The sequence below is a fragment of the Symphodus melops genome, assembly GCF_947650265.1.
Source record: "Symphodus melops genome assembly, chromosome: 8".
Classification (NCBI taxonomy): domain Eukaryota; kingdom Metazoa; phylum Chordata; class Actinopteri; order Labriformes; family Labridae; genus Symphodus; species Symphodus melops.
Window position 1 is genome coordinate 340,832 of NC_136698.1, and position 21,951 is coordinate 362,782.

General features: G+C 47.8%; 2 protein-coding genes across 3 annotated transcripts in view; one reads left to right on the plus strand and one right to left on the minus strand.

The window, feature by feature from the left end:
- The window catches only part of apc2 (APC regulator of WNT signaling pathway 2), a 30,169-nt gene that overhangs the window by 516 nt on the left and 7,702 nt on the right, over window positions 1-21,951 (plus strand). For both annotated transcript variants that reach the window (XM_079350287.1, XM_079350286.1), the window contains exons 2-9: window positions 5,213-5,374; window positions 8,485-8,575; window positions 10,879-11,221; window positions 11,459-11,567; window positions 12,136-12,249; window positions 12,420-12,494; window positions 20,357-20,455; window positions 20,965-21,373. In XM_079350287.1, the coding sequence (XP_079206413.1) occupies window positions 5,234-5,374; window positions 8,485-8,575; window positions 10,879-11,221; window positions 11,459-11,567; window positions 12,136-12,249; window positions 12,420-12,494; window positions 20,357-20,455; window positions 20,965-21,373 (1,381 nt within the window). In that variant the 5' untranslated portion in view covers window positions 5,213-5,233. The remainder of the gene's footprint in view (window positions 1-5,212; window positions 5,375-8,484; window positions 8,576-10,878; window positions 11,222-11,458; window positions 11,568-12,135; window positions 12,250-12,419; window positions 12,495-20,356; window positions 20,456-20,964; window positions 21,374-21,951) is intronic.
- On the minus strand, window positions 12,503-15,484 carry LOC306828202 (uncharacterized protein). The gene is made up of 4 exons (XM_079350504.1): window positions 15,461-15,484; window positions 14,264-15,430; window positions 13,381-13,556; window positions 12,503-13,221 (listed from the first exon to the last, which is right to left on the minus strand). Exons 2-4 carry the CDS (start codon window positions 15,416-15,418, stop codon window positions 12,573-12,575), a joined length of 1,980 nt encoding a protein of 659 aa, XP_079206630.1. The 5' UTR covers window positions 15,419-15,430; window positions 15,461-15,484; the 3' UTR covers window positions 12,503-12,572.

Genomic DNA, 21,951 nt, shown 5'->3' on the forward strand with positions numbered 1-21,951 from the left:
ATGTGTTGCTTCTTAGAGCTTTCTGCAAAATGTTCAAACGATAGGACATGGAGCGAGAAAGCCTGACTCATAACTCATCAGTGTGTCCATGTGTGTGTGTGTGTGTGTGTGTGTGTGTGTGTGTGTGTGTGTGTGTGTGTGTGTGAGTCCTGACTGTCTCCAGTGAGGGAGAAGCTGGAGTCCTGCTGGCTGTGTTGTTGTCAGAGCTGTGTTTACATGGCTCCTCCCCTTTTTTATAAAAGCTGTTTGAGTCAAGAAGAAGAAGAACATACTCACTGATTATTTGATGAAGAGTTTTTAGATCATTCTGTCAGTTTACATGAAGCTACCAGCTAACTAAAGAGTGCTAACATTAGCATGCTAAAACAACGACGCAGGTCACAGGTGATTGAAGCTAGCAGCTAACTAAAGAGTGCTAACATTAGCATGCTAAAAACAACGACGCAGGTCACAGGTGATTGAAGCTAGCAGCTAACTAAAGAGTGCTAACATTAGCATGCTAAAACAACGACGCAGGTCACAGGTGAAATGTCCAGATGTGCTCAAACCTCAGATATGTGTGCAGGAGAGAAATAAACACATCAGAAATAGCAAGAAATCTGATTTTCTAAATTGCACAAATGCGTCAGAAAGTTTTTTTTTTTTTATGCAAATGAGGCAGATTCCACATGTAGGCGGGTGTTTGTTAAAGCTGATGTTTTCCTCGCCATCCACTGCTTTAAAACGTCCACATACGTTCACTTCTCAAAAACATCTTTGTCCACGCTGTCATGAGCACGCCAAGTCATCAACGATTTCCTCGACACGAGAACATTTCCTCGCCATTCTGCTGCTCGTCCTAAAACTGCAGGCGTTGTGGGCGGGGTTTGTGTGGAGGGAGTGTTGTCTGATGCGCTCCCTCATCCAATCAGGCGTCTCTACTCATCTACATAGTGGGAGAGTAACTGTGTGTGTGGGTGTGTGTGTGTGTGTGTGTGAGAGCGTGTAAAAAGTCCAGTTAGCATTGTTAGCTCCAGCGCTAGTTAGGTCACGTCTGCCATCGCTCTGATCTCACATCAATTAAAGTGACAGCGTCGCACGATGAGACGCGACAAGAACGTGGTGTTTCCCGTCTCCATGGCAACGCCTCCAACAGTTTCTCCCCCCTGAAGGAGCGTTTACAGCTGAAACACCGTTTGTGTACGAAAGATCAAAACACAAAACAAAAACGTGCTCAGATTTGTTTTTGGTCATTAAATGAAAGTTATCTCACGATAGTTGTTTTCTGTGGTCTCACTCAGGCGGTCATCATGAGACCATGAGAGTCCATGTTATTATGTGATGCTGCAGATTGTGTGTGTGTGTGTGTGTGTGTGTGTGTGTGTGTGCAGGCTGCAGGGCTGCATGGACAGAAGGATGGAGGGCGTGGCTCCTGCTGCCGTCTGATTCTCCGTCCAGTGAAATCTGGAATCAATCTGCAGATTCATCAGATTGAAAGTTTACACAAAGATCACGAGAAATGAAGAAGCACACCGCTGGATGTTGTGTGTGTGTGTGTGTGTGTGTGTGTGTGTGTGTGTTCGGTGATGATGAACAAACGTCAGGAGATCAGACTCGGACGTGAAGAAAAGGATTGTTTGTAAACAAAGATGGCGTCGAAAACAAACGTGAGAGATGTCGCCGTTAAAATCCGTCAGGTGGACTTTGTTTTGGTCAGGGTTAGATTCCTTCATCAGGCAACAGGCTTTATGTGATTGGGTCCATACGTGACTTGTTGTTGACCCCGCCCTCTGATGAGGCGTGACAAGGTGACTTTGATCTGTGCAGCTGAGATGATGATTGAGGTCACTTCAGACGTTTACTCGCTGCTTCAAAACAACAAAACACATCCAAGCTGGAAAAGTCATCTTGTGTTCCATCACTCAGAAGACTGCAGACGCTGTAATGACGGAGTGTCCTTGAACACATCATCAGGAAGTGATTTTAGTAACAGGCCCTGAGCTGGCGCTGGGCGTGATGGGAATATTTCACCTGTTTGCATGTTCACCTGGACGTGCTGTCACATGTTCCCACACGTCCTGTGTGAAGTGAATGATTTGGGGTCAAAGGTCAGAAGCATGTGATGCAGGAGGACATGTGATCCATGTTTCAGCTCCTGTGTTCACACTCATTTAAAGATCAAACCTCAGTGGACAACATGTTGACCTTTAAAGGGTTAATGGGGATGGAGTGGACAGGAAGTCCTTCTCTCAGGACGCTCTGATGTCACGGTCCCTCTGATGTGAGCTTCCTGTCGTGTTAAAGGAAACCATGGCAACACAAAGAGACTCGGTGCGAGACACAGGAGAATGTTTCTGGATGTCTGACTGACTCCATTTTCTCCTCCTCCTCCTCCTCTGCACTGCTCTCTGCCTGAAGGATGCGGTTGCCGTGGTAACCAGACAGTCCCAGAGGAAAGAGATGTAGGCGAGGGGGGGAGGGGCAGGTGATCGATGGATGCTCTCTTTGTTCAGAAATCCGTCTCGTTTGGTTCAGTATCAGCTGATTCATAATTACTGACATCAGTTTTTTTTATCGCCATGGTTACTGATGATTGGTTATTGATTCTTATCCTCCTCCCTCTCCTTCAGGTGTGTTTCTCCGTGGTTCTCTCTCTCTCTCTCTCTCTCGCTCGTCTCATATTGGGGTCACACGCTTCAGATGGGTCGGGTTTCCATAGCAACATGAACAGGCTCCGCTCAGGCCCATTAAGTCTCCGTGTGATCCGTTCTCCTCTCGGGGAGCCCCCACATTTTATTTCCCAGTGTGCTTTGCAATGACTGCATCAAGAGAGCGCTCTGCATGTGTGTGTGTGTGTGTGTGTGTGTGTGTGTGTGTGTTTCTTACACACAACAGCTGAGCTCTGCAGAATCAAGGGGACCTTCACACACGTCTGATTCTGCTGGTGAGGACGTACAGCTGTTCTGATTGGTCACTTTGTGTTTTTGTGATTTTGATCTTTAAAGTAAGCACATGTACTGTGCCATAAATCAGAGTGCATTCTGGGAGATTCTCTTGTTTCTCTCCTCATGAAGTGATCGTAGCTTCACTTCTGTGCTCTGCTTTGTAACCTGAGAGCTCGTCCACTATCAGTCCTGATCCTGATCCTGATCCTGATCCTGATCCTGATCCTCTGACCCCCTGAGGGTGGTCAGCCCCTCGTTATGAATGCAGCAGTGACACGGGCTGCACCGACCGCCCGCGGACTTCTGATCGTCTGCAGAGAAGAAAACCAATCATCAGAGAAGGTTTTTATGAATGCACCAATCAGACGTCTGCGTCCGTGCAGCGTCACGCCGTGCTGTGAGCGCTCCCTCGCCGTCTCTGCACTGAAGGTCACTCTCACAGGAAGCAGGACGCACTGAGCATGTGCAGCTCTGAGCCAACAGTAACGACCTCATCGTGGCCCAGGTTCATGTATTGATCGTTTATCGGCTCATTTCCTGTTTAACGTTTAGCCGCAGGACACGATAAACAGACGAGTAGAAACCCTGAGTGACGTGCTGCAGACTCAGGTCTTATACAGACCAACAGAACGCCACGGGTCCAGAGAGGTCGGTCCACAAGTCGTCTCCATGACGACCTTCAGACGAGATGCTTCTTGTTTGCGTGTGAAGCAGCACGATGCAGCTTTGTGAAGTCTGTGTCTTTACCTCCGGAGTTCAGTGCTGTTTGTGGACAAACAGGTTCAGAAAGGTTGGAATCATAGTGATGAGTGGAAACTGGGATGGATGGATGGATGGATGGATGGATGGATGGATGGATGGATGGATGGATGGATGGATGGATGGATGGACTGTGGCGTGTGGACAGACAGATTCAGGATCTGATGAAGCTGAGGCTGGAAACAGCTGCAGGACAGACTTAGATAACGTGTTACCTAACAGTGTCAGATCAGGAGGAAACATGGAGGACGGGACCTGGAGTGACAGATGAGTCTGTGTTAGCCATCTGCAGCCAGGACGAGGACGAGGGGGAGGAAGACATCTTGTTGTGGACATAAGGAGGGCGGTGGACAGTGTCTGTCTTTTCTTTAAGAACAGGATTTGATGGGAGATATTTTCTGAGCTTCTCTCATCTCAGGATAATTTGTGGTCAGTCATCTCTTCCTTCTCGTCTGTGTGCTGTCGTTGCAGCTGAAGACAGACAGGAAGTGTTTGGAGGAGAGAGTGGAGGGAACGGTCAGCGTGCGGAGGACGATCACCTCTCTTCATAACCACGGGGACATCTGGAGTTTGATTAGTGCAGTTTTATTTTCTGTGAAAAAGACTCAATGAACACACTGATGGATGGATGGATGATGGATGGATGGATGATGGATGGATGATGGATGGATGGATGGATGGATGATGGATGATGGATGGATGGATGATGGATGGATGGATGATGGATGATGGATGGATGGATGATGGATGGATGGATGATGGATGGATGATAGATGGATGATGGATGGATGATGGATGGATGGATGATGGATGGATGATGGATGGATGATGGATGGATGGATGATGGATGATGGATGGATGGATGGATGGATGGATGGATGATGGATGGATGGATGATGGATGATGGATGGATGGATGATGGATGGATGATGGATGGATGATGGATGGATGATAGATGGATGATGGATGGATGATGGATGGATGGATGATGGATGGATGATGGATGGATGATGGATAGATGGATGATGGATGGATGGATGATGGATGGATAGATGATGGATGGATGATGGATGATGGATGGATGATGGATGATGGATGGATGATGGATGGATGATGGATAGATGGATGGATGATGGATGGATGATGATGGATGGATGGATGATGGATGGATGATGATGGATGGATGGATGATGGATGGATGATGGATGGATAGATGATGGATGATAGATGATGGATGGATGATAGATGGATGATGGATGGATGATGGATGGGTGGATGATGGATGATTGATGGATGTCCGGTTGGTTGGATGATGGATTTCGGCTGAGGGATCCGTTGTGTTGTGACGTGGTTAAGTTGCCTTCAGGTGCTCACCTTGTATCATCTTCTGTTCACATATTTCTGTTTGTATAAAACATCCAACGATCTTTAGAAAAGTGTTGAATTGTTTCTCAGAGTTCAGATCTTTTTCCTGCAGCGCTGTGATTGTTTATGTGTCTGTTGATGTTTTTATAACACTCGTCCTGCAGGTGGCGCTGCACACAGTAAAGATGGCCAACGCCATGGCTTCCTACGACCAGCTGGCCCACCAGGTGGAGGCGCTCCGCAAGGAGAACTCCCACCTGAGGAGGGAGCTGGAGGACAACTCCAACCACCTGTCCAAACTGGAGAACGAGACCACCGGCATGAAGGTGAGACATTTAGAGCCACACACGACAACAACAACAACAACAACAACAACAACAACAACAACAACAACAACAACATCACATGCAACGACTCAGAAGAAATAAAACGTCTACTTAACACTATAATAACACAGAGACAGCGATAAAGACAGAAACCTGTGAAATCAGGCTAAGACCCAAAGCCTGCTGACATAAATCCTTTCAGCTACACACACACATAAACACACATGAAGTTACACACCAACATGTGACCACACACACACATAAACACACATGAAGTTACACACCAACATGTGACCACACACACACGCTCACGTGGCCAGATGCTGACAGCAGCTGGATTATCCAGCCGTGCTCATCCGCTTCTCCGACACAGACAGAGAGGAGCGCTAACGCTAACAGCAGCAGGTGAGTCTCTCTGTACGAGGAGACAACGAGGAGGAGACGTAGTTCTTCAGTCTGGAGCGTCACGAGGAGACGTAGTTCTGGAGCGTCACGAGGAGACGTAGTTCTTTAGTCTGGAGCGTCACGAGGAGACGTAGTTCTGGAGCGTCACGAGGAGACGTAGTTCTTTAGTCTGGAGCGTCACGAGGAGACGTAGTTCTTCAGTCTGGAGCGTCACGAGGAGACGTAGTTCTGGAGCGTCACGAGGAGACGTAGTTCTTCAGTCTGGAGCGTCACGAGGAGACGTAGTTCTTTAGTCTGGAGCGTCACGAGGAGACGTAGTTCTTTAGTCTGGAGCGTCACGAGGAGACGTAGTTCTTTAGTCTGGAGCGTCACGAGGAGACGTAGTTCTTCAGTCTGGAGCGTCACGAGGAGACGTAGTTCTTTAGTCTGGAGCGTCACGAGGAGACGTAGTTCTGGAGCGTCACGAGGAGACGTAGTTCTTTAGTCTGGAGCGTCACGAGGAGACGTAGTTCTGGAGCGTCACGAGGAGACGTAGTTCTTCAGCCTGGAGCGTCACGAGGAGACGTAGTTCTTTAGTCTGGAGCGTCACGAGGAGACGTAGTTCTGGAGCGTCACGAGGAGACGTAGTTCTTTAGTCTGGAGCGTCACGAGGAGACGTAGTTCTTTAGTCTGGAGCGTCACGAGGAGACGTAGTTCTGGAGCGTCACGAGGAGACGTAGTTCTTTAGTCTGGAGCGTCACGAGGAGACGTAGTTCTTCAGCCTGGAGCGTCACGAGGAGACGTAGTTCTTCAGCCTGGAGCGTCACGAGGAGACGTAGTTCTGGAGCGTCACGAGGAGACGTAGTTCTTTAGTCTGGAGCGTCACGAGGAGACGTAGTTCTTTAGTCTGGAGCGTCACGAGGAGACGTAGTTCTTCAGTCTGGAGCGTCACGAGGAGACGTAGTTCTTTAGTCTGGAGCGTCACGAGGAGACGTAGTTCTGGAGCGTCACGAGGAGACGTAGTTCTTTAGTCTGGAGCGTCACGAGGAGACGTAGTTCTGGAGCGTCACGAGGAGACGTAGTTCTTCAGTCTGGAGCGTCACGAGGAGACGTAGTTCTTCAGTCTGGAGCGTCACGAGGAGACGTAGTTCTTCAGTCTGGAGCGTCACGAGGAGACGTAGTTCTTCAGTCTGGAGCGTCACGAGGAGACGTAGTTCTTTAGTCTGGAGCGTCACGAGGAGACGTAGTTCTTTAGTCTGGAGCGTCACGAGGAGACGTAGTTCTTTAGTCTGGAGCGTCACGAGGAGACGTAGTTCTTTAGTCTGGAGCGTCACGAGGAGACGTAGTTCTTCAGTCTGGAGCGTCACGAGGAGACGTAGTTCTTTAGTCTGGAGCGTCACGAGGAGACGTAGTTCTTTAGTCTGGAGCGTCACGAGGAGACGTAGTTCTTCAGTCTGGAGCGTCACGAGGAGACGTAGTTCTTCAGTCTGGAGCGTCACGAGGAGACGTAGTTCTGGAGCGTCACGAGGAGACGTAGTTCTTTAGTCTGGAGCGTCACGAGGAGACGTAGTTCTTTAGTCTGGAGCGTCACGAGGAGACGTAGTTCTTTAGTCTGGAGCGTCACGAGGAGACGTAGTTCTTTAGTCTGGAGCGTCACGAGGAGACGTAGTTCTTCAGTCTGGAGCGTCACGAGGAGACGTAGTTCTGGAGCGTCACGAGGAGACGTAGTTCTTCAGTCTGGAGCGTCACGAGGAGACGTAGTTCTGGAGCGTCACGAGGAGACGTAGTTCTTCAGCCTGGAGCGTCACGAGGAGACGTAGTTCTTCAGTCTGGAGCGTCACGAGGAGACGTAGTTCTTCAGCCTGGAGCGTCACGAGGAGACGTAGTTCTTTAGTCTGGAGCGTCACGAGGAGACGTAGTTCTTTAGTCTGGAGCGTCACGAGGAGACGTAGTTCTTCAGTCTGGAGCGTCACGAGGAGACGTAGTTCTTCAGTCTGGAGCGTCACGAGGAGACGTAGTTCTTCAGTCTGGAGCGTCACGAGGAGACGTAGTTCTTCAGCCTGGAGCGTCACGAGGAGACGTAGTTCTTCAGTCTGGAGCGTCACGAGGAGACGTAGTTCTTCAGCCTGGAGCGTCACGAGGAGACGTAGTTCTTTAGTCTGGAGCGTCACGAGGAGACGTAGTTCTTCAGTCTGGAGCGTCACGAGGAGACGTAGTTCTTTAGTCTGGAGCGTCACGAGGAGACGTAGTTCTTCAGGAGGATTTGACCTGTTTCATGGAGGTTTAATCTTTTATGGAATCTGATTCTCAAATATTCCGACGTTTTGTTTGGTCCTTGATTTTAAATATTGATGGGATTTATTTATTCTTTGCTGTGTTACAAACAAACATTTCACTCGTTGTACCTTCAACATTCAGAGCGTGACGAGCTGTAGATCACCTGGGAACCAAAGGGGGGTCAAACCGACGCTCAGTTATTTATTAGGACAGACAGGACGGATTCAAACCCGAGAGGATTTAAGCCTCTGTACATGGGGCCCACTCACTCACCGCTAGGCCACCCCGTACATTTGCTCTGTAGTCATTAGTGTAGAAGTATATGGACTCTTTCTCTCAGGCAGACTCTAGAGGATCACACTAATCACGTTTCCATGCGTCTTCATCAGAGTGAAGCGTCCTCTGTGTTTGTCTGACTCGCTCCTTGTCGCTCCTTGTCGCTCCTCCAGGAGGTGCTGAAGCAGCTGCAGAGTAAACTGGAACAGGAGGCGGGAACTCTGGCATCGTCCGGGCGGAGCGACGTGCTGCACCAGCTTAAAGGTCAGAATCTGTCCCCGAGCATCCACATGGGACCAATCTGCTTTCACACTCAAATGAATTGACTCAATCAGCTAACCTGATTGGCTGCAGCTGGTCTTCCTCATTAAGACTCAATCCAATCAGAGAAGTCATTAATGAAATTCAATTAACACAAACTGAGAGTAACAGCAGCTGTGTTTACTGAGACTGTGGTTTACTGTCAGCGAGAACATGGAAAGAGATGGATGAGTTGGATGGATGAGTTGGATGAGTTGGTTGAGTTGGATGAGTTGGATGAGTTGGTTGGATGAGTTGGATGAGTTGGATGAGTTGGATGAGTTGGTTGGATGAGTTGGATGAGTTGGTTGGATGAGTTGGTTGAGTTGGATGAGTTGGTTGAGTTGGATGGATGAGTTGGTTGGATGAGTTGGTTGGATGAGTTGGTTGGATGAGTTGGATGAGTTGGATGAGTTGGTTGAGTTGGATGGATGAGTTGGATGGATGAGTTGGTTGGATGAGTTGGATGGATGAGTTGGTTGGATGGATGAGTTGGTTGGATGAGTTGGTTGGATGGATGAGTTGGTTGGATGAGTTGGTTGGATGGATGAGTTGGTTGGATGAGTTGGATGAGTTGGATGGATGAGTTGGTTGGATGAGTTGGATGAGTTGGTTGGATGAGTTGGTTGGATGAGTTGGTTGGATGAGTTGGTTGGATGAGTTGGATGGATGAGTTGGTTGGATGGATGAGTTGGTTGGATGAGTTGGATGGATGAGTTGGATGGATGAGTTGGATGGATGTGTTGGATGGATGTGTTGGATGTGTTGGATGAGTTGGATGGATGAGTTGGATGAGTTGGATGGATGAGTTGGATGAGTTGGATGGATGTGTTGGATGAGTTGGATGAGTTGGATGGATGTGTTGGATGAGTTGGATGGATGAGTTGGATGGATGAGTTGGTTGGATGAGTTGGATGGATGAGTTGGATGGATGAGTTGGATGGATGTGTTGATTGGATGGATTGGATGGATGAGTTGGATGGATGAGTTGGTTGGATGGATGAGTTGGTTGGATGGATTGGATGGATGAGTTGGTTGGATGAGTTGGTTGGATGAGTTGGTTGGATGAGTTGGTTGGATGAGTTGGATGGATGAGTTGGTTGGATGAGTTGGTTGGATGAGTTGGATGGATGAGTTGGTTGGATGAGTTGGATGGATGAGTTGGTTGGATGAGTTGGATGGATGAGTTGGTTGGATGAGTTGGTTGGATGAGTTGGTTGGATGAGTTGGATGGATGAGTTGATTGGATGAGTTGGTTGGATGAGTTGGATGGATGAGTTGGTTGGATGAGTTGGTTGGATGAGTTGGATGGATGAGTTGGTTGGATGAGTTGGTTGGAGGAGTTGGATGGATGAGTTGGTTGGATGAGTTGGATGGATGAGTTGGTTGGATGAGTTGGTTGGATGAGTTGGTTGGTTGGATGAGTTGGATGGAGGAGTTGGTTGGTTGGATGAGTTGGATGGATGAGTTGGTTGGAGGAGTTGGTTGGTTGGATGAGTTGGTTGGAGGAGTTGGTTGGAGGAGTTGGTTGGTTGGATGAGTTGGATGGAGGAGTTGGTTGGATGAGTTGGATGGATGAGTTGGTTGGATGAGTTGGTTGGATGAGTTGGTTGGTTGGATGAGTTGGATGGAGGAGTTGGTTGGTTGGATGAGTTGGATGGATGAGTTGGTTGGAGGAGTTGGTTGGTTGGATGAGTTGGTTGGAGGAGTTGGTTGGAGGAGTTGGTTGGTTGGATGAGTTGGATGGATGAGTTGGTTGGAGGAGTTGGTTGGTTGGATGAGTTGGATGGATGAGTTGGTTGGAGGAGTTGGTTGGATTAAAAGTTAAAATAAAAAATACAGCTGATGGAGGGATTGGTTGGATAATTGGTTAAATGGATTAACCGTTGGATGGGTTGGATTGGATGAGTTGGTTGGATGAGTTGGATGGATTGGATTGGATGGATGAGTTGGATGGATGGGTTGGTTTATGCTGATGGATGTGTTGGTGGATTATACATGATAGACTGAATATTTGACGGATGGATGAAGACTTCAGATGGATGAATATCAGTTGTAGGATGGATGGAGGGATGTATTTATGTACGGTGAGATGGGTGGATGGATCAGCTGATCTTCTGGACTGGATGGTGAAATGGTTGGATGAGTTGGTTCATGATGGATGGATGAATGAAGGATGTAACGGATGGTTGGATGGATGAGAAGTGATTTGTTTTGATTGATTAATTATTTGTCTAAATATTGATCTTCTGACCATTCATCATCAGAGCTCCACATGGATCTTACAAACTACTACGAACTCAAACATCAACCCCATAACCTTCGCCTGCTGGCGGGCAGCCTCGGAGGGGCGGGGCCAACTGGGATTGGAGGGGTGGAGCTTGATGATCGTCTCGCCCTGCCTCCTCCCTCCTGCTCCTCCTCCTCGGTGAGCAGAGCGAGGAGTCCCCTCAGAGCGTCGTCTCGTCTGAGTGCGGCCTCCGGTGGAGAGGCGGCCGCTGTCATGCTGCCTCATCACTTCCTGGACGGAGCCCCGCCCAAAACGGCTGTGATCAGCGGAGCGGATGGACGACTGAGCGACCACCACCTGGAGGAGCTGTACAAGGAGAGGTCAGCCTGTGAACATTTGGTTATTCAATGTGAAACATCTGAGACAGACTGCAGAGGATCAGTCGGCCAGATATGAGAGCAGTTATCAGGTGAACAGGTGTTGCAGCGATGGAAGCGGGCAGTGGAACTGCTTCAGATAGAAGTGATTGTACCCGAGCTAAAAAGCCTCTGCATGTTTCTAATAAGCTCCAGCAGCAGGAAGCTGCTCACACTAACTGTTTGTGTGTCCGTCTGCAGAAACCTCCTGCTGGGAGAGATCGACCGCGAGGAGAGGGAGCGCTGCTGGTACTTCAGCCAGCTGGACGCGCTGTCACAGCGGATGGCTCAGCTTCCTCGCATCGACACGGTGAGATCAGACTTTAGACACGTCTGAGACATGCATCCTCATACATGATGTCATCGCTCTGTTAACACCCACTTCCTGTTTGAACTCTTTAACCCCGGGAGGCCCGAACCATCAAATAACTATCAGCACATTCTTTGTTATTGGAGGAAAACCGTCTTTAAAAAAGGAAGACATCACATGTAGGAGTTTTGTTTTGTATCATCAGATTTTTTTTTCACCACAGGAAGTTCAGACTTTTCTCTTCTTCAGATTCATTTATTTTCATTTTTGACTTTATTGACTGTCCTGTTGTTGTTACTGTCTAAATGTCCCTAAACACACAAACACATTGTTCATATACTGTAAAGTTTTTATAAAAAGCCAAACTTTATTTATTGACTTCAGTTTATGAAATGATTCTGCCTTTATTTTGAAAAGGCATTAACATGGGAACTGAAGCACTAACATTTTAAATTCACACCAGAAACAATATTTATCTACAACATCAGGACATCTGTCAGTAGCCCCTCCCACAGCCGGCACATTCTAACCTGTGTGTGTGTGTGTGTGTGTGTGTGTGTGTGTGCAGTTCTCTCTGCAGATGGATCTGATCCGACAGCAGCTGGAGTTCGAGGCTCAGCAGGTTCAGTCCGTGATGGAGGAACGCTTCGGCACCAGCGACGAGGTCGTTCAGAGGACCCAGGTGAGACGGAGGCTTCTGATTGGGCCGTTATTTACACCAGAACACTAATCAGAAATACTATATGTTTGTACTTATTGACATTGTTTACACAAACAGCTGGTTGATGTAGGCGGAGCACATCTGGAGGTGTCTGAACCTTGTGTGTGTGTGTGTGTGTGTGTGTGTTTCAGATGCGTGTTGCCCGTCTGGAGCAGCTGGAGAAAGAGCTGCATGAGGCCCGAGGGAGTCAGGAGAGCCAGCTACAGGTCAGACATATACATTAACACACACACACGCACACACACACACACACACACACACACACACACACACACACACACGGTTCACTGCAGCAGTCGTTCCCAGTCTAACTCCACCTGACTCAGCGCCACGGAGCCATCGTAGGTCCAGACCCAGAAAGCCGGGTACAGAGGCTCACAGAAGCTGGAGGTGAAGGTGTGCAGGTGGACCATGGCGTCCTTAGAGACGCAGTAGAAGGACAGAGCCCCTGCAGCCCAGTCAAGGTGAACCCCTACTCTGCGTGTGAAGGGTTGCGGTGAGGACGACTTGAACCTCTTGTGATCGTGACACGGCGTGTAGCTTCCCTCCGAACACTCCAGACTCCAGGAGCGCCCGTTGTGTCCCAGCAGGCAGCTCGCCGCGTCTCCGTCCCTGCACATGTTGTTGTAGGCCACGCCGATATCTGCCCCCCCGCTCCACTCCACCTCCCAGTACACCGAGTCCAGCAGCCCCTCCCTGCACAGGACCTGGGGACAGCGCGCGAACCGGTCCGGGTGGGTCGGGGCTCGATGGTCCGACCACACCCGGGTCGCCTTCCTGTTCCCGTCAGTCAGACTGAGCTCAGAGTTAGCAGTGTTTGGGTCAAAGGTCAAATAGCAGGCAACTGTGAGACAGAAGGCCAGTATGATTATTGTCCTTTCATTGGAGCAGAACAAAGAGATCACAAGTTGAACTCTACGCAGACGATACTGTGACGTTCATTAAAGTCCAATCAAAGATCTGTAAAGCTTACAGTTTTTCACCGACCAAACGTCGACTTCATCAGTCCTGCAAAGAACAGAAGAGACGACAGACTGTTACTCACAGCGTCTCTGCTGTTTGAAGCAGGTGTTCCTGTGAGGGCGGACTCACCTGGTGTCTCTCAGGTTAAACAGGCTGATCACAGACGACAGAGACAGAAGACTCTCTGCTGACTCTTCTTCCTCCTTCCTGTTTGTCGTCTCATCTTCTTCTGACGCCACCAAGAAGTCGCCGCTTCTCTCGTCCATCTCACATCTCTGCTCCGCTGCAGAAAGACTCTGTATAAGCTGAGGCCCACAACCTGCATGCTTCCTCATGGCCAGTAGGGGGCGACTCAACAGGATGAGGTGTATGCATGTATACATGGTCTATGTCTACAGGCTGCGTCCTCGGAGCGCACCACGGAGCAGCGATTACAGAATAAACAGGGAGTTTTATTCTGAAAATAACCAGATGTTTCATGTTGTTACTTCCTGTCCGGTAAACATCGAAGCCTCGTGTCTCAGAGTGACGTGACGGAGCAGAAGGTCTCCGTCTTTCTATTCTCTCTCTGGTTTGTTCTTATGTACGTGATAAAATATCAATAGATGAATCTGAAGTGATGAAACCTACCTGACTGTGAAGGAAGCGCCTCCTCACTTCCTGGTGTCTCCCCGGAGACGCTCACGTCCTCTCCGCTGTCCTCTGGTTCGTCAGGCCTTTCATTCATGTTCTCGACATTCTCTGAGAGACTTCTGCTGAAACCATCGACGTCTGTTTGATCCTCAGTCCTCTCTGTCCCTCCCTCAGTGTCCTCTGCTCTCTGAGGAGTCTCTGTCCCTCCCTCAGTGTCCTCTGCTCTCTGAGGAGTCTCTGTCCCTCCCTTAGTGTCCTCTGCTCTCTGAGGAGTCTCTGTCCCTCCCTCAGTGTCCTCTGCTCTCTGAGGAGTCTCTGTCCCTCCCTCAGTGTCCTCTGCCCTCTGAGTAGTCTCTGTCCCTCCCTCAGTGTCCTCTACTCTCTGAGGAGTCTCTGTCCCTCCCTCAGCGTCCTCTACTCTTTGAGGAGTCTCTGTCCCTCCCTCAGTGTCCTCTGCTCTCTGAGGAGTCTCTGTCCCTCCCTCAGCGTCCTCTACTCTTTGAGGAGTCTCTGTCCCTCCCTCAGTGTCCTCTGCTCTCTGAGGAGTCTCTGTCCCTCCCTCAGTGTCCTCTGCTCTCTGAGGAGTCTCTGTCCCTCCCTCAGTGTCCTCTGCTCTCTGAGGAGTCTCTGTCCCTCCCTCAGTGTCCTCTGCTCTTTGAGGAGTCTCTGTCCCTCCCTCAGTGTCCTCTGCTCTCTGAGGAGTCTCTGTCCCTCCCTCAGTGTCCTCTGCTCTCTGAGGAGTCTCTGTCCCTCCCTCAGTGTCCTCTGCTCTCTGAGGAGTCTCTGTCCCTCCCTCAGTGTCCTCTGCTCTTTGAGGAGTCTCTGTCCCTCCCTCAGTCTCCTCTGCTCTCTGAGGAGTCTCTGTCCCTCCTTCAGTGTCCTCTGCTCTCTGAGGAGTCTCTGTCTGTCTTGTAAACAGACTCTTTAAGGGTTCCTCGGTTCTTGCAGCCTTCCTTTGGTCGTCCTTTGCGGCGTCTCTGTCCTTTGAAAGACTGAATCTGAAGACGTTGGAGAGGTCTTCTCTAAAGGAACTCAGGAGGCTGTTTGTCTTCTGCGTCGTCTGACTGCTTTTAGGACCTGCAGACTTTCTGTCTTTGTCCCTGGACATGAAGACACTGGTCACGTCGTCTCTGAACTGGCTCAGGTCCTCCTTCACCAGGTCCAGCGTGCTGCTGACAGGTCTGTCTTCAGTCTGACTCGAGTCTCTGAACACTTTCAGAACTTCCTCTTTAAACTGACTGAAGTCCTCTCTGAAGAGACTCAGCGGGCCGACCGTCCTCCGCTCCCTCGGACTCGTCTTCAGAGCCTCCTTGGTCTCCATGTGTTTGTCCTGTTTCTCTGCGGGGTCCGGTTCTTTCATCACATCGTTCACTCCAGGATTTATCGCAGCCTCTTTCTGCTCGTTGTCCTCGACAACACTCATCGTCCGTCTCCTTTCTGTCCTCTGTTTGTCTCCCGGAGACTCAGTGAAAACCTTCATCACATAAAGAATCAGGAAATTAATAAAGAGCTCATTAAATACATCTGCTGTCATAACGAGGAGGATCTGTTTGTTAAAGTGACCTCTTACCTTCACGTTAAAGGAGCAGTCTGTAGCTCTGCCCCCTAGTGTTTAAAATGAGTACTGCAGTCTAAACTCTGATCATCACAGAGAGCTGGCTCCGCCCCTTCTCTCACACAGCTCTGCATGTGGAGACACAGTAGCTTCAGTGTTTAGCCAGCTCTGCATGTGGAGGACACTGTAGCTTCAGTGTTTAGCCAGCTCTGTATGTGGTGGACACTGTAGCTTCAGTGTTTAGCCAGCTCTGCATGTGGTGGACACTGTAGCTTCAGTGTTTAGCCAGCTCAGCATATGGTGGACACTGTAGCTTCAGTGTTTAGCCAGCTCTGCATGTGGTGGACACTGTAGCTTCAGTGTTTATCCAGCTCTGCATGTGGTGGACACTGTAGCTTCAGTGTTTAGCCAGCTCTGCATGTGGTGGAAACTGTAGCTTCAGTGTTTAGCCAGCTCTGCATGTGGTGGAAACTGTAGCTTCAGTGTTTAGCCAGCTCTGCATGTGGTGGACACTGTAGCTTCAGTGTTTAGCCAGCTCTGCATGTGGTGCACACTGTAGCTTCAGTGTTTAGCCAGCTCTGCATGCGGTGGACACTGTAGCTTCAGTGTTTAGCCAGCTCTGCATGTGGTGGACACTGTAGCTTCAGTGTTTAGCCAGCTCTGCATGTGGTGGACACTGTAGCTTCAGTGTTTAGCCAGCTCTGCATGTGGTGGACACTGTAGCTTCAGTGTTTAGCCAGCTCTGCATGGGTCTGTAAAGCTTTCTGCGTTCTAACCTCTCTCCATGTTTCTAAAGCATCTCCAACATTGATCCTAGTTTGTGACACAGTTACATAAAACAGCAGATTTGATCACAAACTGAATCCAGAAGACAAAAAGAATCTCTCACAGTTGACTTTAAGTTTCCTTGACGAGCCGCAGAAGAACCGGGAGACTCTGAATGTCTAAATGTAAAGAAGGCTAAACTACCTGTCACTGTGTACAACAGTCAGGTGTGCCGTTTGTCTCACCTGTCACGTCCTGTTCAGACCTGTAGAGATCAATCACAGCGTCTCAGTCTCACACTCACGGCTGCTTCAATCTCCACGTTTGACTCCGAGCTTTTCATTTAGAAACCAAACAAAGGGACTAAAAACCAAAGTTGTGGAGGTGTTTCCTCAGCTCAGCACTCCGGCTCTAATCTCTGACTCTATGTTTGAAAATGTTCGCCGTGTTTCTGGTTCGACCTGTTTGCCTCCATTTTTCACTCTGACTCAGCTGACGAGTCGTTTGTCTTGATTCTGCTCGAGTCTTCTGTGTCGTCTTTCTGAAGGACAAACACTCGAGTTTGTGTCCCCGTGATGATGATCAGCTTTCACACTAACTCCAAACTTCAGCCGGAGTGTCTCCTCCAACCTGCTGCAGAGAGTCTCTACAGACTGTCTGCACGCCACCTCTACAGACTGTCTGCACGCCACCTCTACAGACTGTCTGCACGCCATCTCTACAGACTGTCTGCACGCCACCTCTACAGACTGTCTGCACGCCACCTCTACAGACTGTCTGCACGCCACCTCTACAGACTGTCTGCACGCCGTCTCTACAGACTGTCTGCACGCCACCTCTACAGACTGTCTGCACGCCACCTCTACAGACTGTCTGCACGCCACCTCTACAGACTGTCTGCACGCCACCTCTACAGACTGTCTGCACGCCACCTCTACAGACTGTCTGCACGCCACCTCTACAGACTGTCTGCACGCCACCTCTACAGACTGTCTGCACGCCACCTCTACAGACTGTCTGCAGGCAGCTCTGATACAAACACACTGATTCTCAAACATTTCTTCTTCTTCTCTTCCTGAACTTCAGTCAGTCTGTAACAGTTTAAGTCTCTAAAACATTCATCATATGACATGTGAAGCAAACGAATCAGTCAGCTGGGGTTGTCTTCGTGCTGATTGGTTGGGGGAGGGGTGAGGGGGAGGGGTGAGGTCTGATGTTATGAATAATTAACGTGTTGGAACATCTCAGCTGTGTTCATCGATTATTTAACAGCATGAACTTCCTGTGACCTCGATAAACAGACGAGTCATTAAAGACATCTATTCACAGATTATAATCATTTCACTTTTTGTTTTTATAAATATTTAAAAACAAACAGTGAAATGATTATATTTATATATATATATATATATATGTGTGTGTGTGTGTGTGTATATATATATATATATACATATATATATATACACACATACACACACACACACACACATACAGTATATATATAGCTGCAAACACAAAATAATTGGCTTTATGCCCCATAATGAAACAGATCATCTCTTCTGGCTCATCGTCTTTCAGTTCAGTTTCAGTAATTGAATAATTTGCTTCTGCAGGTAAAAACTGATGCACACCTGCAGTGCAGCTAATCGCTTATAGCTCTGAATACGTCAAACTGTGATGATGCAGAAACATCTTTGTTTTTAAAAAAAAAAGGATTAGTGGAGATAGAAGAGTAAAAATGTCCGTCCACCCCTGCATCAGTCAGCGGCCATCTTTATTTATTTATAGGGACAGATACAATATTCATCGACCAACTGAAAGCAGCAATCCAATGTATTTATCACATTTATATCAGGTGCTTATTTATATTTATCACATTTATATCAGGTGCTTATTTATATTTATCACATTTATATCAGCTGCTTATTTATATTTATCACATTTATATCAGCTGCTTATTTATATTTATCACATTTATATCAGCTGCTTATTTATATTTATCAGAGTTTATAGCAGCTGCTTATTTATATTTATCAGAGTTTATATCAGCTGCTTATTTATATTTATCAGAGTTTATAGCAGCTGCTTATTTGCAACACTTGAAGAAGAGCCATGACTCATGTCTGTGTGATTCTTCACTCGTGTTAGTAAACCTGTAAATCTTCAGTGTGTGATGGAAACGTTTCACTTCATGTAACAGACCCAACAATTCATAAGAAATGTGTTGAATCAATAAACAATAAGCGCCTGAAAGGTTGTGGGTCAGTAGAACTCTTCAGATGAAACATGCAGTCTCTCCTCCAGCTCGTTGCCATGCAGAGAGACCTGCTCTGTTCCACCGCCTCAGCGCCGCGCTGTGATTGGTTGTTGCCAGGCTGCAGGGTTGGCACAGAGTGAGAGTGTCTGAGTTAAAGAGAGCGAGTCGTTGCGTCCTTTCTCTGATGGGAATAACAACGAGGAGACGCAGCTCCAGCACAGCGTGCAGGAATTCAGCCCAGCTTCAGGAACAGTGTGTGTGTGTGCTGCAGGTCGCTCTGCACACACACACACACACACACACTCACTCATATCACACAGACGTCTCTGTTTGGACAAACTGCATGCATCAATGAAAAAAACAAACCCAAGGTGCAGAGTAGACAGATAATCAGAGCTGTGTGTTTGTCACATGTTGGAACAGTGACTGCGTCCAGAGCGGATTATTCCTATAATACTGATTTATTTCATCTCTCATGCAGGTTAAATGTTACATGGACCTGACCACATCGTGCTTGCCTCATTTTTTGACGTGTAATATCTTCAAATGAGATTTTTATCTGGACTGAATGTTGATGTTTACGTGCTGAATGTGACGTCTGCACAGATGATCTGAGCTCCCATCACTGATGAAGGGCCATAACACGCCCGCTGCACACAGCATGAAGGTTTCCATCTCATATTTATGGCCTCGGTCTTGGAGCCCGGTCTGACACTATCAGCAGTACAGAGATGTTGATCATGTCACAGTTAACCAGCGTTGTTCTTTAAAGTCTGCAGGTTATAAAAACATGCTACCTGAAGATTAAACAACGTCATTGTTTCCTGCTGTCGTCCTGCACACATTGATTTCTGCTTCGTGCTCCAGATATAAAACGATCTTATAGACCATGATGCATTGCTGTGGATTACCCGTCCATCAGAATATAAAGTAGATTAAAGAGAGTTCAGGACATCACAGGATTTTGGAGGACGTTATGTATGATCGGTTTATTTTCTGCTCTCGCCGGCGTCCATTTTGTCGTCATGTGTAAGCAGCCGGCGTGTTTAATGGAGGAGGTTTGGATCAGAGCCACGCTCCACATCAAATCTGACACACACACACACACACACACACACACACACACACATACACACACACACACACACACACACACACACACACACACACACACACACACACACACACACACAAACCCTCAGAGACTCATATCAAAGCATTCACCCCTCCTTTTATCATCCCGTCACCATGGCAACGCCTCAGGGTGAGATGTGTGTGTGTGTCTACAGACAAAGAGAAAGGCTGTGTGTGTGTGTGTGTGTGTGTGTGTGTGTGTGTTATCTGCTGAAGTGTGAGGCTTAACGTGTATTTAATGAGATGTTAACGACATGCAGACGTGTTTAAATAAAGCTGAAAGTATTCGTCAAAACTTCTCATTAAATATGATACAGGAATAAATGTGCACTGTTGTTTATGTTGTTGTAGTTGTCTGTTTCTATGATAAAGACTTGTGCATCGTGAGAGCTCTTGGAGCAGAGGATTGTGATTGGATTAAAGTCCTATAACAGCCTGAGTGTTCTGGACCTCAAATCTCAAGATTCAACCCACTGAGAGGTCAAATTAACGTTATTCAGTTCAACATACAGAGAAATACATGAAGTTATTAAAAAACATGTTTTCATCATGTCAATGATTTCAGCTTAGTGCATAAATCTTGACTTCATCATCATAGAACACAAAGTGGGTGAGTGAATAAAGATGTAAAGTGTAACTCTATAATGATTGCATCATCACTGACGGGAAGGAGAACTGATTCTGCTCCGAGCTCTTAGAAAATGACCGTCCGGTTTCTCTGCCTCATCCTCACATGTTCTTCTTCTTTCCTCTGTGTGCAGCTGTCTGGAGCAGAGAAGCCCCCTGCTGGAGAACCGGAGAACAGCTCGTCATCAGCGGCTGCAGCAGGATCAGAAGCTCCGACAGACGGAGGCAGCAAGGTGACACTTCACTGCAGCACAGAGGTTTACGAAGGGTTAAAACACAGAGATAGAACAGCTGCTATGGTTGTGACAAACACTAACGTCCCCACATTTATCTTACTTTATAATAATAATAATAAATCATGATGTATGTGGAGTGCTGAAGATAAAACTTGATCATTGAATGGGAGGAATATAACTTACATGATGTTACATCTTTAAACCGGGGGGGGGGGGGGGGGGGGTAGCAGAGAGAATCACTACCTTGATTCCCCGCCTTGTTTTAATATAGAAAATGGTGCTAGTGGTGGAAACGTTAGCCACACTCGGCTAACCAAATAATATAGTAGTCTTATGTTTCGTCTTGTTAGTTAAAATTAAATTTAAGTGTAACTGACTTGCAAATTAGCTGGCTGCCATCATCCATACAAACAAGATACAAAACCACCAGAATATTACAACGTCTTTATTGAACGAATGCAGCAGAAATCTGAAAATCTGAAAGCGTTTCCGTCGCCTTTTTTCAGGTGGAGATGGTGTTCTGGTTGCTCTCCATGCTCGCTAACAGAGATAAGGAGGAGATGTCTCGGACTCTGTTGGCCCTGTCCAGCTCTCAGGACAGCTGCATCGCCATGAGAAAGTCAGGCTGCGTCCCACTGCTGGTTCAAATCCTGCATGAGGCTCCCGGTGGCAGCGGCGGATCTGGGGAGACGGCAGCAGGTGGCGCAACGACGACAGGCTGCAGCCGAGAAGCCAAGTCAAGAGCCAGTGCCGCCCTCCACAACATCATCTACTCCCAGCAGGACGAGGGCCAAGCCCGCCGGGAGATGAGGGTGCTACACATGCTAGAGCAGGTCCGTACCTACTGTGACAGCGGCTGGGACTGGATCGAGAGCCACGCAGGGACACCCTCACCAGGAGGAACTAAAACCACTGGTGAGTCAAATTGTCTTACTCTGAGATCCAGAAAACACTGGAGAACAAAGTTATTTTAAATCAGTAGACCCCAAAAACCATAACCCTCATCCAGAACCAAAAATACTTATCAGCCAAGTTCACTCTTTACCTGAGAGAACTAAACACATCAGTGCCTCGGGTTGAACAAGGAACCATAGACTTCAACAAATTCCATTTTCAGCAAAACCCTGATTCAAAGACCCCAAATCAATAACCATCCAAATTCTGTTTAAACCACAAGAGACTGATAAAAAAGGCTGTTGTGAAGTACATTTGTCTTTATAGCTTCCAGTGGAATAGGTCGAGTTCTCCCTGAATCTGGAGGGACTGATACCATTGTTGAGTTCCTTTTAGACAAAAATAAAACAAAATAATGGAGGAGCAAAGCTGACTAAGCTCTAGGAACAAAAAAACATCACTTCGTTGCCTCTCTACAAGAGGGTCGATTAATGGTTTTGCTTTAGGATATCGATGGAACCTGACCAATCAACACCCAAGAGGAAGTGAAATAAGCTTTCTAAAGATGCATCTTTAAACACCCTTCTGTTCTTGACGCC

Bases quoted from the DNA above. Each gene is read 5' to 3' on its own strand.
- LOC306828202 (XM_079350504.1), bottom strand. From the start codon at position 15,418: ATGACAGCAGATGTATTTAATGAGCTCTTTATTAATTTCCTGATTCTT. The intron at 13,557-14,263 runs GTAGAGGACACT...TGTGGGCCTCAG, and splicing joins GGACAGAGACTCCTCAGAGA to CTTATACAGAGTCTTTCTGC. The intron at 13,222-13,380 runs GTGAGTCCGCCC...TTAATGAACGTC, and splicing joins TTTAACCTGAGAGACACCAG to ACAGTATCGTCTGCGTAGAG.